At 45.3% G+C, this 12,058-nt stretch overlaps 1 protein-coding gene across 2 annotated transcripts in view; it reads right to left on the bottom strand.

Moving 5' to 3' along the window:
• The window catches only part of CSMD2 (CUB and Sushi multiple domains 2), an 831,733-nt gene that overhangs the window by 120,299 nt on the left and 699,376 nt on the right, over positions 1 to 12,058 (bottom strand). For both annotated transcript variants that reach the window (XM_060257873.1, XM_060257874.1), the window contains 2 exons: positions 7,085 to 7,181; positions 3,750 to 3,854 (listed from right to left, as the gene is read on the bottom strand). In XM_060257873.1, coding sequence (XP_060113856.1) covers positions 3,750 to 3,854; positions 7,085 to 7,181 — 202 coding nt within the window. The remainder of the gene's footprint in view (positions 1 to 3,749; positions 3,855 to 7,084; positions 7,182 to 12,058) is intronic.

The raw sequence follows: 12,058 nt of genomic DNA, 5'->3' as shown, positions 1-12,058 counted from the left end.
AAACAGGCACCTCTGTGTGTTTGTGTGTGTGTGAGAGAGAGAGAAACAACAGAGAGGCAGTAAGAAAGTGGCTGAAATGGTACCTCTCATCTTCTGCTTCAAGGCAGGTAAGAAAGACAGTACCAGTAAAATAATATTCATTTATTTTACCCCCATCTCATAAACAAAATAAAATGGGTCAAAAGTCTGTTTATGTCTATTGGACATCCCTGCTGGAGGTTTGAGGCAGGATGCTGAATGTGGGACCTGTTGCCATAATCCATTTAATTTAGTTACATCATTTTATAATGCTGTTTTAATTCTTTAATGTTGATTGTTTTAATATTTATGTTGTTATCTGCCCTGAGCAGATAAAATGGAAAAGACAGACAGATGGAAGGACAGGCAGACAGACAGAAAGTTTGTGAGCTTTGATGTAAGCTGCTGTAATTAGATTGAAGGCATGGTTCCAACTTAACTGGGATTTTATCTGAATAGCCTGTTGGCTTTGGAAAAGAAGGCATTTCAAAACCAGCTGAATCTGAAGGTGTGGTTGCCAACTTCAGCCAACACTGACAGTGGTTGCCATGTAGGGAATCTTCCTGTTTATGAAAAGCTACAATTACAGAATTTCGGCTGACCACTTATCTCTGCCCTCGTTTCAACATCCAGCTGGCTGTTTCATTTTGGATGACCACTTATCTCTACACTTGTTTCAACATTCAGTTGGCATTTTGTCTGCAATGACCATGGCTGATGCGATAAGACACATCTACAGGATTCATTGCAGTATGGAGGACTTCGATTTGCTGTAAAGCTCACTAGAGACTTCTGGAATATTCAAATCTCTGAGAGCTCTTTAAAAAGGTGTGACTTTGAAGGACTCCTTGTATGAAATATTATGTTTATTCAAATCATTTATGGAATATATATATAATGAGTTTATGTGAAAGATTATAATGAATTTTTGCTGTTCACAATTAATTACATATCAGTAGTCTATTTGTATTTGTTAGTTTACAAATATGCACCATACCACTCTAACCTGTGGGTGCAGAGAGAGACCATTTACCACTTCAGAGGGGCTTTAACCAAGGGATGCCTGCATCTGCAGCAGTGTTGCAGGCTGGGAATAAGACGTACTGAAGCAAAACTTGAATTAAACAGAAAAGGTGTGGGATTCTGATGGTGTGACCACAGAAAGCATGCCTAAAACATAAATGAGGTGCTCCCAGCAGTAAAAAGTACCCACCTGCATGGAAGCAGTGTCAAGCTACTGAGTTATGTTCCACAAACAGCAACTTTCTGTGAAACTGCCTCCCCTGGGGGATTTACTCCAGCGGTTGGTGCTGGTTCTTCACATCTCAGCTGCTAAGAGTGGCACAAGTGGTACAACGCAGCCGCTCTAGCAATGTGAGCCAGGCTTCTGGCTGCGAAGGCTGCAGCAAAGTCCATGCATGGGCTTCACATCTCAGTGATCAGTGATGCAGCAGTCAAGAAACTGGTGAGAGCACTGCAGTATGACAGGGTCTGCACCTGATAATTTTGAGGCCATTTGTCCCCAACAAATAGCATCAAAGTTCTTTGTCCTGATTAGCATTTCCTTGTCTAAGTTCCACCCTCACTGCTAAAATATTAATACCTAGAATGACTGTTTCGACATCATGTCCCTCCATGGGCCAATACAACAATCCCAATAACCTCATTCTCAGGCACAAAAATATGCTCAAGAAACCAACTAAAGGCTATTGTAAGCGTAAAAAAAGCACTCATAGCGGAGGCTGCCCGACCTGCCTCTGCTCGATTCCTTGTGTCTCTGGGCAGCTTCTGCTGGAGGCATATAGTTCTCCTAATCAAAAGTATGCCCAGATCAGTTACTCATTCAGAAACAATGTGTGTGTGTGTGTGTGGGGGGGGGGTCTCCTCTGAGAGAGGATAATTCTTCTTACCCTTTTACTCTTTAAAGTACATCTTTCCAGCTGTCAGGCACACATGTGCCTCCCGCTTTCAGTCAGAAAATGTGGCCCTCAAGCTCCTGATGAAGCTCTTTATCCTGATGGGGGTCCTTTCACCATTATGAAGGTTGTTTTCCCATTAAAAGGCTGATGCCTTCCTCAAATCAGCATCCATCAGCTAACCTCTGCCAACAGGCCCCATGTCTTTATACCTCTCTAAGTGCCCAGAAGGTAAGGCAGCACGGTATAGCCCAGGGGTGAGCAGTGGTAGCTCTCCAGATGCTTTTTTTGTCTACACCTCCCATCAGCCCCAGCCATTGGCCATGCTGGCTGGGGCTGATGGGAGTTGTAGGCAAAAAGACATCTGGAGAGCTACCATTGGCCACCCCCAGTATAGCCCAATCTTCTCAGATATCAAAGAGTTACTACTTGGAAGTGAGACCATGGAGGAAAACTCTGCAGAGAAAGGCAATGACCAGGCACCTCTGCTTCTCACTTGCCTTGGAAGGCTCTTGCTGGCAGGGCCAGCTCACCTACTAAGTAAACTAGGCAATTTCCTAGGGGGCCGGCAGGGTAGGGGCACCAAATTCGGCCTCCCCTCCCACCTCCTAGGCAAATGCCTATTTGCCTCCCCAACCTTCGAGTCCTCCTCCCTCCCTTCCTCTGTATTTTAATGGCCAGAACTGGTGGTAAAGTGCAGCGTTCCCGGGGCTCTTGAAAGGTCTCCCCCCCCCCAACGCCGATCAGCAGATCGGCGGGTAAAACCCCACAGGGGGCTGGCTGCTCCCATGCTGCCCCTCTGGTGTGCTCATGATCGGCACAAGGGCAGCAGCGATGGGAAGAACGAGCAATGAAAGCACTTAGCGCGTGCACACACACACACACACACACGTACCCAGCAGCCATATCTCCTCATCCCACTGAGATGCCCCATTACTCATCTATACACTTATTTGATTTTTTTTAAGTCCTGCCTACAGAATTTAGTGAATGTATTGGCCTGCTGATTAGACTCCAGTGGCTGAAAACTTCACTTCTAGATCTTGCTTGTTCTAGGCTCAACTTAGCTCTCTCTGTTTTTATAGCACTAATCACACACTGACTAATAATAATAAAAATTGTGTGCTATCAAGTCACAACCAACCAGGAACAATGGGGCTTTAAGGTAAGAGATGAGCAGAGGTGGTTTGCCACTGCCTCCTTCTATGCAACAGCCCCGGTCTTCCTTGGTGGTCTCCCATCCAAGTACTAATTGTGGCTGACTTTGCTTAGCTTCCAAGCACTGATAAGACCATGCTATTGAGGGTTATTTCAAGGATTTCCCAAATCCTTTACAAAAGTCACGAGGGCTAGAAACTTTGGATGTGATTCATACTAAAGAAGAAATCTTGGTGCTGTCCAAGCCCACGTCCCTGTACGCCAAATCCTGTGCTCCTGTCATAGCTGCAACAACATACACACAACCCTGATAACAGATCCCATCTGCAACCACACAACCCTACAACAGAGATCCTGTCTGCCAACAACCCAACTTAGGCAGTGTGTGTTCCCAAGCACAATGTGCTGAACCAGCAGCCCATCGAGTCCAGCATGCTGCTTCACAAAGGTGGCCAACCATTCACCTGGAGGGCAAAAAATAGAGCATAAAGGCTGAGATCTTTCCCTGATGTTGCCTCCTAACACTAGTATTCATAGACTGGCTGCTCCTGAATTCAGAGATTCTATTTAGTTACGACTGATAGCCATTCATGGTCCTTTCCTCCACGGATCTGTCTAACCCACTTTTAAAAACTTTTAAAAAGCAAGTGTTCTTACTTTTGTACTCCAGATGGAATCCCGCAGCAGAGACACTGATGTCGGAGTAGAAGTGCAAATACAGCTGGTTGGAGGTGCTGTTGAGCAGTGCAGGGACGGTTGTTCCTAGGAGAAAAATACCAGAAGGCAAAGGTTGCAGCATTTCCCCAGGGACAGAATAAACTTACTGTGTTGGATTAATTTTCTGCTAACAGAAGACACTTCCATCAGTGGAATGCAACTGTCCCACCCCCACCCCCTTCTCCATAACAGCTTCCTGAAATTCTGCTCCAGGGAGGAGGCAGGAGGGCTCCCTCAGGAATGGCAAATCAGGTATCCGCAGCAAGGAGGAGGAATTGGTGGAAATTACTCTCCGCTTTCCGTTATCGGAAAATTTAGTCCAGATCTAACCTGTACTATATTGGGAAGAGTGTGTGTCTGCTGTTCACCATTCTCTTGCCTATGGTGTAGGAGCACAGTGTGTGTGGCTTGGTCAGATCTGTTCAACATTGAAGGGAAACCTCTGGCTCTTGTGTGCTTTTGAGCTGTGCACATTCAGGCATAGAATCTTCACTGGCTTGTTATGCAGCTTTATTTTTTTTTTTTTTGAATAAAAAAGATTCATTTCAAATATCCAGACAGATTCTACTTAATCGATCTGTTTTAAGTGTACAAAATAATGAATTGGGTTTGGGAAGGCGGGGGCTCTTTGCTATTTTGCATGCCTCCTCCTTTCCCACTGCCTTTCAAGATCCGGAGGGCAACTCCTGCTTGATCTTAAGATGCGTCTGAGAATGCTGTCCTGGAATACGAACAGCCCAGTCCGCTGTTTGATCAGGCTCTAATGAGGCTGGCAGAACGAGGCTCTGGAAGGCTTTCTCCAAAGAACAGAGATGCATTTCATTACATCAAGCTTTCTTTGGTTAGACTAATGGGTCGCGAACAGGATTTGAAGATGAGAAGGCCTGCAAAAAATGGGTGAGCTAGAGTCATGGGGGAGCCTCTGCCTGTGTTCTCCTATGTTTATTGCATGAAAAATGATGGGGAGGTGTGGGGGTTCTGAAAGAGAGAGGCAAAGGCAGCCCCGGAGGAAAGAGGGAATAGCTCCAGAAAGCTTTCATGTGAATCTCCCACTGAATTTTAGGAACTGTGAATGAATGCAGTCTCTCTCAATAGGCATTGGTCATTGCAAGGAGAACCATCTACAGATCTTTGGAAAGGACACAGTAGCAGCCCTGGAGTATTAGATCCAACTAGTATTTCCGCTGGTGAAAAAGGAAATGGGAGGTCCCCTTTGATGTCCAAAAAGGCTATGCTGGGGATCATGAGACCTACATGGACAAAAGTCACGTGGGTGGGGTGCTGTAGTAAAGGGGATTAGCTGAGACAGAGGAGAAAAACTGACCTTTTCCTTGTGTTTTAAAGCAAGCCCCCAACCTGGTACACTGAAGAAAAAACCAAACTACAGGGCGCATAGCCTGTAGTGCTGCAAATACCTATATAAACTCATATATCAATCTTACAAATGATTAAATGTTTTAATCCATCGTGCTGCCTCAATAGAAGTATTTGAAATGGTGCGTGGAAAGCACTCGCTTCATGACCTAAAGATTCTTAAGGACACATACAAATTATTACACATTTCATAACAGCATCATAGAGCTTCCAAAGCTGATGTCTCAGTCCAAAAGAATCAAATGAAAAGTCCCATGTATGGAGGTCTTGCACAACAGGACACCGGTAAGACCCCGTTTCCCGGAATCACTTCCTCAGGCGCATGCGTGTTCCAAAATTATATGCTTGATGGGACAAAACCAACTTTATAATGCTCTCATGAACTCAGCATGGACTGTTGGCGTCTCCAAACATGTTGTCCCATCAAGCATATAATTTTGGAGCACGCATGCGTCTAGGAAGCGATTCCAGGAAACGGGATCTTACTATTGAGGCAGCACGATGGATTAAAACATTTAATCATTTGTAAGATTGATATATGAGTGTTATATAAGTATTTGCAGCACTACAGGCTGTGTGCCCTGTTTGGGTTTGGTTTTTTCTTCAGTGTTCGTTATGTAGCCTTCTCTTGTGGTTTTGTAGCACCCAACCTGGTTCAGGCTACTTCTTATTCCACTATTGGGTCATTGGGACATTTGACAAACCTGCACTATGCAGGCCAGTGCTACTGATGGAGGCCATTGCATTTCTGCCCATTTTGTACACACAGGCACAGGAAGGTACCCTTCATTCAGCCTTGCAGCGGCACTTCCGTACTCTGCTAGGCCAAGTGAGCTATTAAAGCCATGATATGTGGTATTGCATCTGTGTGGTGTGAAAAATGCTGGTGTGTGTGTGTACTTACACAGCAGCTCTGGGCTGCACGAGAAACATGCCAAGCTTGCATAAGTGAGATGTGAGCAGGAGAGGAAAGGGACAACATTAAAGCCAAATCTGGCTATGCAGACGGAAACAGAGAGACCCCCTCTAGACAGCAGTTAACGGTGATTGCAAAAATCTGGGTACTGATCTTAAGAGGCCCAGAGCTGAAACCAGGCCATGGGATACCAACTGCAGAGAGCCAGTTTGGTGTAGTGGTTAAGTGTGCAGACTCTTATCTGGGAGAACCAGGTTTGATTCCCCACTCCTCCACTTGCAGCTGCTGGAATGGCCTTGGGTCAGCCAGAGGTTGTCCTTGAAAGGGCAGCTGCTGTGAGAGCCCTCTCAGCCCCACCCACCTCACAGGGTGTCTGTTGTGAGGGAGTAAGATAAAGAAGATTGTGAGTCACTCTGAGACTCTGAAAGGAGGGTGGAATATAAATCCAATTTCTTCTTCTTCTTCTTCTTCTTCTTCTTCTTCTTCTTCTTCTTCTTCTTCTTCTTCTTCAGTATGATGCCAATGAACTGGTACTGCGACAATGGTTGCCTCTCTCAGACATTGCAGAATCTGGCAGAATTAGGCAACGATGACACATGAAATCCCAAATCTGGTTTTTACCCCCACCATGCGAAGCAAGGATAGGACCTTTGCAGGGGAGAGGCAGAGTCCTCCAAGGGCTGTTCTTCTTCTATAAACTCTGTCCCCACCACTGTTGCCCACTGGGTTGGGAAACCCAAACAGAGCTCAGATGGGGAAGGGGCTTGAAAGAAGAGGATGCTGTGGTTGGAGGAAAACCAGAACAGGTTTCCATCATCTGCCCCCTTTGGTGTAGGCACTTCTAGCTCCAGAGGAAAACTGCCTGGAACATCAAGCCTAGCGAGTGCTGCATTGACCCTACCCACCCCCTTACCCACAAATATGTCATATTCTGCATGTCATATGCATGAAGCATTATTCATAACACAACTATCTTCCAACTTACCAGAGAAACTGCCCAACATGGTGGCTGTGTTATCCCCGCCATCAAACACTTCTAAAGAATCCCAGTTTTGTTCTGTGACGAAACTGATCACCTGAATCTGGGAAGGAGAACCAGGAAAAAGGAAGCCTGTATTAAGATTTTAATTACTGTTGAATTTGACGAGGACCCTTCTTTAAACAGCCAATCAAGTCATCTAAGAACCCCCACACACACACACACTGACTGACCCATCAAGGAAACCCTCGGTATTGTAGAAAATCCTGGGACTTGTTTGAGAGCAATTCATTCAGTTCACCAAGGATCAGGCCCAGACCTATCTGCCTTTGTTGTTGTTCCACATGAATGGAGAGTGCCCTTAAAGATAACCAGTACTCCCAAAAGATGCGGGGCGGGGGTGAGGGGACAGTGAGAGTAGGCCAGCTGTCCACAAGCAGAGAATTCGGATGTATGATGAAGAACTCATGAAAGCATGGTGGTTGAGAGGCAGCTGGTTGCTTAACCTGTTTCAAAAGATTTTAATCATGAAACATGAATAAACCTTTGTCCCTGAAATATTAGCATTTTTGATACAGGGAGAGTTAAGGCGGAGAGCATTAAAACGTGAGGATCAGTGTGGTGTAACAATTACAGTGTCAGACCAAGATAACATAGTTTCAATTCTCCACTCTACCGTGAAGTGCACTGAAGGACTGGCTCAGTCAGTCTCTTTCAGCCTAACCCGTGAAAAGGATATCAAGGATGAGAGAACTCATTATGACCCCATGAGCTCCTTGGGCAGACAAATATACATACCAGCCTCACAGCCTGAGCTGGTGTATTCCGGGATGGGGGGAGGGGATGCCTTCTTTTCACCAAGCCAATGGAAAGGTTTCACCTCGGCTCTTGGGTGGGGCATGGGAACATGGCCAGTCAGGCAGCTGGTGCCAGGTGTGCATGTAATGTCCTTTCCAACCTAAATGCCATTAAAACTGTGAAAGCTTTTGAGCTCATCAAGACCTCTTCATCAGGCTAGATGTTGGGAGGGGCTGTGCCTCAGTGGTAGAAAATCTGCTTGGCAAGCAGAGAATCCTAGGGTTCAATCCCTGGCATCTCTAGGTAAAAGGATCAGATAGCGGGTGATGTGAAGACCTCTGTTTGGGATCCTGGACAGCCACTGCTTTTCTGAACAGACAATACTGACCTTGCTGGACCAATGGTTTGATCCAGTACAAAGCAGCTTCATGTGTTCATGTGTGCAAGACCTTGAACCTGAGACCCTTGGAGAGCAGCTGCAAGTCTGAGTAGGCAAAACTGATCTTAAGGGACCCATGGTCCAATTTAGCAGAAAGCACCTTCATGTATTCAATGTTAAAAATGAAGGAGAAAAATGGCAGATTTTCCAGGACCAGAGCTAAAACCCTGACTGATTTCCCACTAGCCGCTCTCATGCTCCTCTTCTCTGCGGAGGTTCCCTTGGATTTCACACTATCTGCCCCGGGGCTGCAACTAGCTTCGCCTTTTTCACACGGCAAACAGAAACTGGTTTTTAGAGGTTTCTGTTTGCCGCACAAAAGCTAGTTGCAGCTGTTTGCCACACAAAAAATGTTTGAAGCTAGTTGCAGCCCCCCGGGCAGATAGTGTGAAATCCGACTGAAGCCCTTCAGAGAAGAGGAGCGTCAGAGTGGTGTAAGGCTAGTGAGAAATCAGTCCCTGTCAAGCCAGCCTCTGATGTTAGATACTGACTGACTTACAGACTGTAGTTCAACTGCTCCACTTACTGACCCATCCCTAACTTTAGGAGAAGTGCAGGGATGCACAGGTGGCTGTAGGGCCAAACTGGAACTCTTTTGTCTCTCAGCAAGGTGACTACTTGAGACTGGCCAGCATAGCCCAGGACAGCTCTTTGCTCCTTGATTCTGTACTGACTTTTGCCTGGGACCATAGTGCTACTAGATAGGCTGGAAGATTAAGGGAAAGGAAGTGTTCCAAGAGCTGTCATGAGTTTTAGTTGGCCGAGAGCTCAGAAGTGGGATGGGAAAACTGATTTGAATACCCAATCAAGGTAAAGGGCTAACTTGAGGCATATATTGTAAGGATGGCCTGGGGAAGAACTTGCTCTCTAAGGCTGACATGGTACAGATGAGATGACATCAGCACTCTGAGGATGAACTGAGGTGCACCTTAAGAACATAAGAACGTAAGAGAAGCCATGTTGGATCAGGCCAACGGCCCATCAAGTCCAACACTCTGTGTCACACAGTGGCAAAAAATTTTATATACACACATACACTGTGGCTAATAGCCACTGATGGACCTGTGCTCCATATTTTTATCTAAACCCCTCTTGAAGGTGGCTATACTTGTGGCCGCCACCACCTCCTGTGGCAGTGAATTCCACATGTTAATCACCCTTTGGGTGAAGAAGTACTTCCTTTTATCCGTCTTAACCTGTCTGCTCAGCAATTTCATCGAATGCCCACGAGTTCTTGTCACCTTGCCACTCCCACAGTTCTGCAGGCATAGCCAAATGTCAAACAGAGACACAAAGTACAAAATTGTATTTAAGGACCACTGGTCAAGGCAGCTACATTCTAATCAATTCATGTTAGCCTTTCCCAGCAGCCTAAAAGAGGACAACTCTAGCCTCTCTTTATAGAGTGTTAAGAGGTCTGTCCTGGGCTTTCCTGCAGTTTTGTCAATAAAGCTGTGGACATGCAAAACCAAAGCTCCTGGGTCCCATGGTGCTTTTGAGATCTGGGAGCAAGATTTGCTGCTTATTTTATTTATGTAGATCAGGAATGACAAACATGTCGCCCATGGGCTGGGTCAGAGAGCTCCTATGAAGCCCACGAGCAACTCACTGTTGTCTGCTTCATTCTCCCTCCTGCATCACAGCTTGCTTTGCCAGGCCTGCTCAATCAAGCTACAGAGCAAAGCCTCTATTTTCTCCACTGGCTGGCCAGCACATGAAGCAACTTATGTATAAAAGCTCCCAATGCCCAGCCATTTCATATTTTCCTCTGGGTTTAGGCTCAAAGCATTGACCATGAGATTTCTGTAATGAACGACAGTAGATCAAAAGTCGGTTTGCAACCTACATATATATACCTGAACAGCATACTCAAGATTGCTACAGCACAGACATTGTAATCCAGATTTCAAAGCAATAATTCAGAGCAAGAGGTATCAATGATCAGAGAATGTTAAATAAACAAAATATTGCAAGATTGCTAATCTTTTAAGCATGTTTTAAGTTTTAAAAGAATATTTAATTGTGTTTGTGTCCTTTATAAAGTTTATATTTTTGCTACCTGGCATTACATTTTATGATACACATGGTCCAGCTTGACAAGGTCTCATTTATGTCAGAGTTGGCCCTCATAACAAATGAGCTTGACACCCCTGAAGTAGATCCTGCTTTTCTCCCTGATGGGGGACCCCGAGTGGCTTTTCACATCATTCCTGCTCTCCTCCGCAATCTCACCACAATGCTGTGAGGGTAAGTTAGGCTGAGAGCTTGTGATAGGCCCAAGGTCACCTGGTAGACTTCCATGGCTGCCTGGGGGATTGGAACCTGTTTGCCTCAGGTCCTAGCACGACACTCTAACACCTCTAAGCCTCCTTTATTCTGTTACGAACACCCGGAAAACAGGGCCTTCGTGAATTCCTATCCATTTTTCACCCATGAGACCACAAACTCATCTGTAGCTGTGCCCGTCTTCTCCTCTGCTGAATGCAACACAGGAAAAAAAGGTGTGTGTTGGCAGAAAAGATCATAAACCATTATCGATGGCATTATAACTTGTTTTCCTGCTTAATTTAACTTTGTAGGGACTCTAAAGGAAAAAAAAGAAGAGACTCAAACCTTCAGAGTCCGTCTCGCTGAAATGCTAATGACCCCGTGGGGCTTCCCCTGATCACGCTGGCCGTGTGAGTCCCTGCATAATTATCCCATAGTGAAGATTTACGATATTAGAGAGCCAGAGAGTTGCTTTTGTTCTCCCCCTCTCGATATCCACCCCCGAGCTTCTTCTTTTTGGAAAGGCATAAACATTCAGAAATTCTAATTCTAGGACGATGTGCGGGATTCAGGGGAGACCAGCATATATTTACTGTCAGGGATATAAATTAATTTGCCCAGGAAAGAGCTGTCTCTGGAATGAATAATTCATATTAGAAGCGTCCGCTACTGTGCTGATTACATAAAATCCTCATCGTCCTGACACCGCCGCAAAGAACACTTTCGTTCCCATCGTCTTCTCTGATTTGTCATTGTTTAACCTTGACCTATGAAACAAAATGGAGTGAGTGGGTTCCTACATGGCTGGACAACTGATGAACCCCAATCCAGACCTCCACTCCATCTTGATCACCAACCCAGTCTCCACATATATGGCGAGAACTGTCAGGGCTGATTCCCATGAAACAGAATTTGCAGGCTGGGGGAATGAGGGATCCAACTTTTGGACAGTTTCAAAGTTGCACATGATTTTCATGTTGTCTTCAATTCCCATGCACACAGTTCTCCTTCTGGATCAGGAGACATGCAAATAAAACTGCCTTATACTCAATCAGACCTCGGGTTGCCAATCTCCAGGTGGGGCAGGGAATAAAGGTTACCAAGAATCTCCACACAAACCAGCTTCAAAATTATTACACCTTAAGTATCACTTGTAGCACTCAGTCAATAAATAAATCATCAAAATTTCAATGAGTCAATCAAAAAAATATAAAAAGATATAAAGGAACAAGAGTCCACACCCACAATCACCTAAAAACACATTAATGTCCAGATAGTATAAATCATGGGGTGTAGACAGGGATTCAAGTGGTAGAGTTTTCAAACACAGAGCGCTGCTCCTCACATATTCTAATTGTACTTCAAGAAGTCTTACACAGAGAACCACACTCCAAGAATTTTATCCTCTGTACAGCCAGGCACAGGAGATGAACGCGACACGGCAATACTCAGTCCATGTTTCACTAATGCTTCTA

Source organism: Heteronotia binoei, chromosome 17, assembly GCF_032191835.1.
Source record: "Heteronotia binoei isolate CCM8104 ecotype False Entrance Well chromosome 17, APGP_CSIRO_Hbin_v1, whole genome shotgun sequence".
Lineage (NCBI taxonomy): Eukaryota > Metazoa > Chordata > Lepidosauria > Squamata > Gekkonidae > Heteronotia > Heteronotia binoei.
This window is presented reverse-complemented; position numbering and strand designations above follow the sequence as displayed.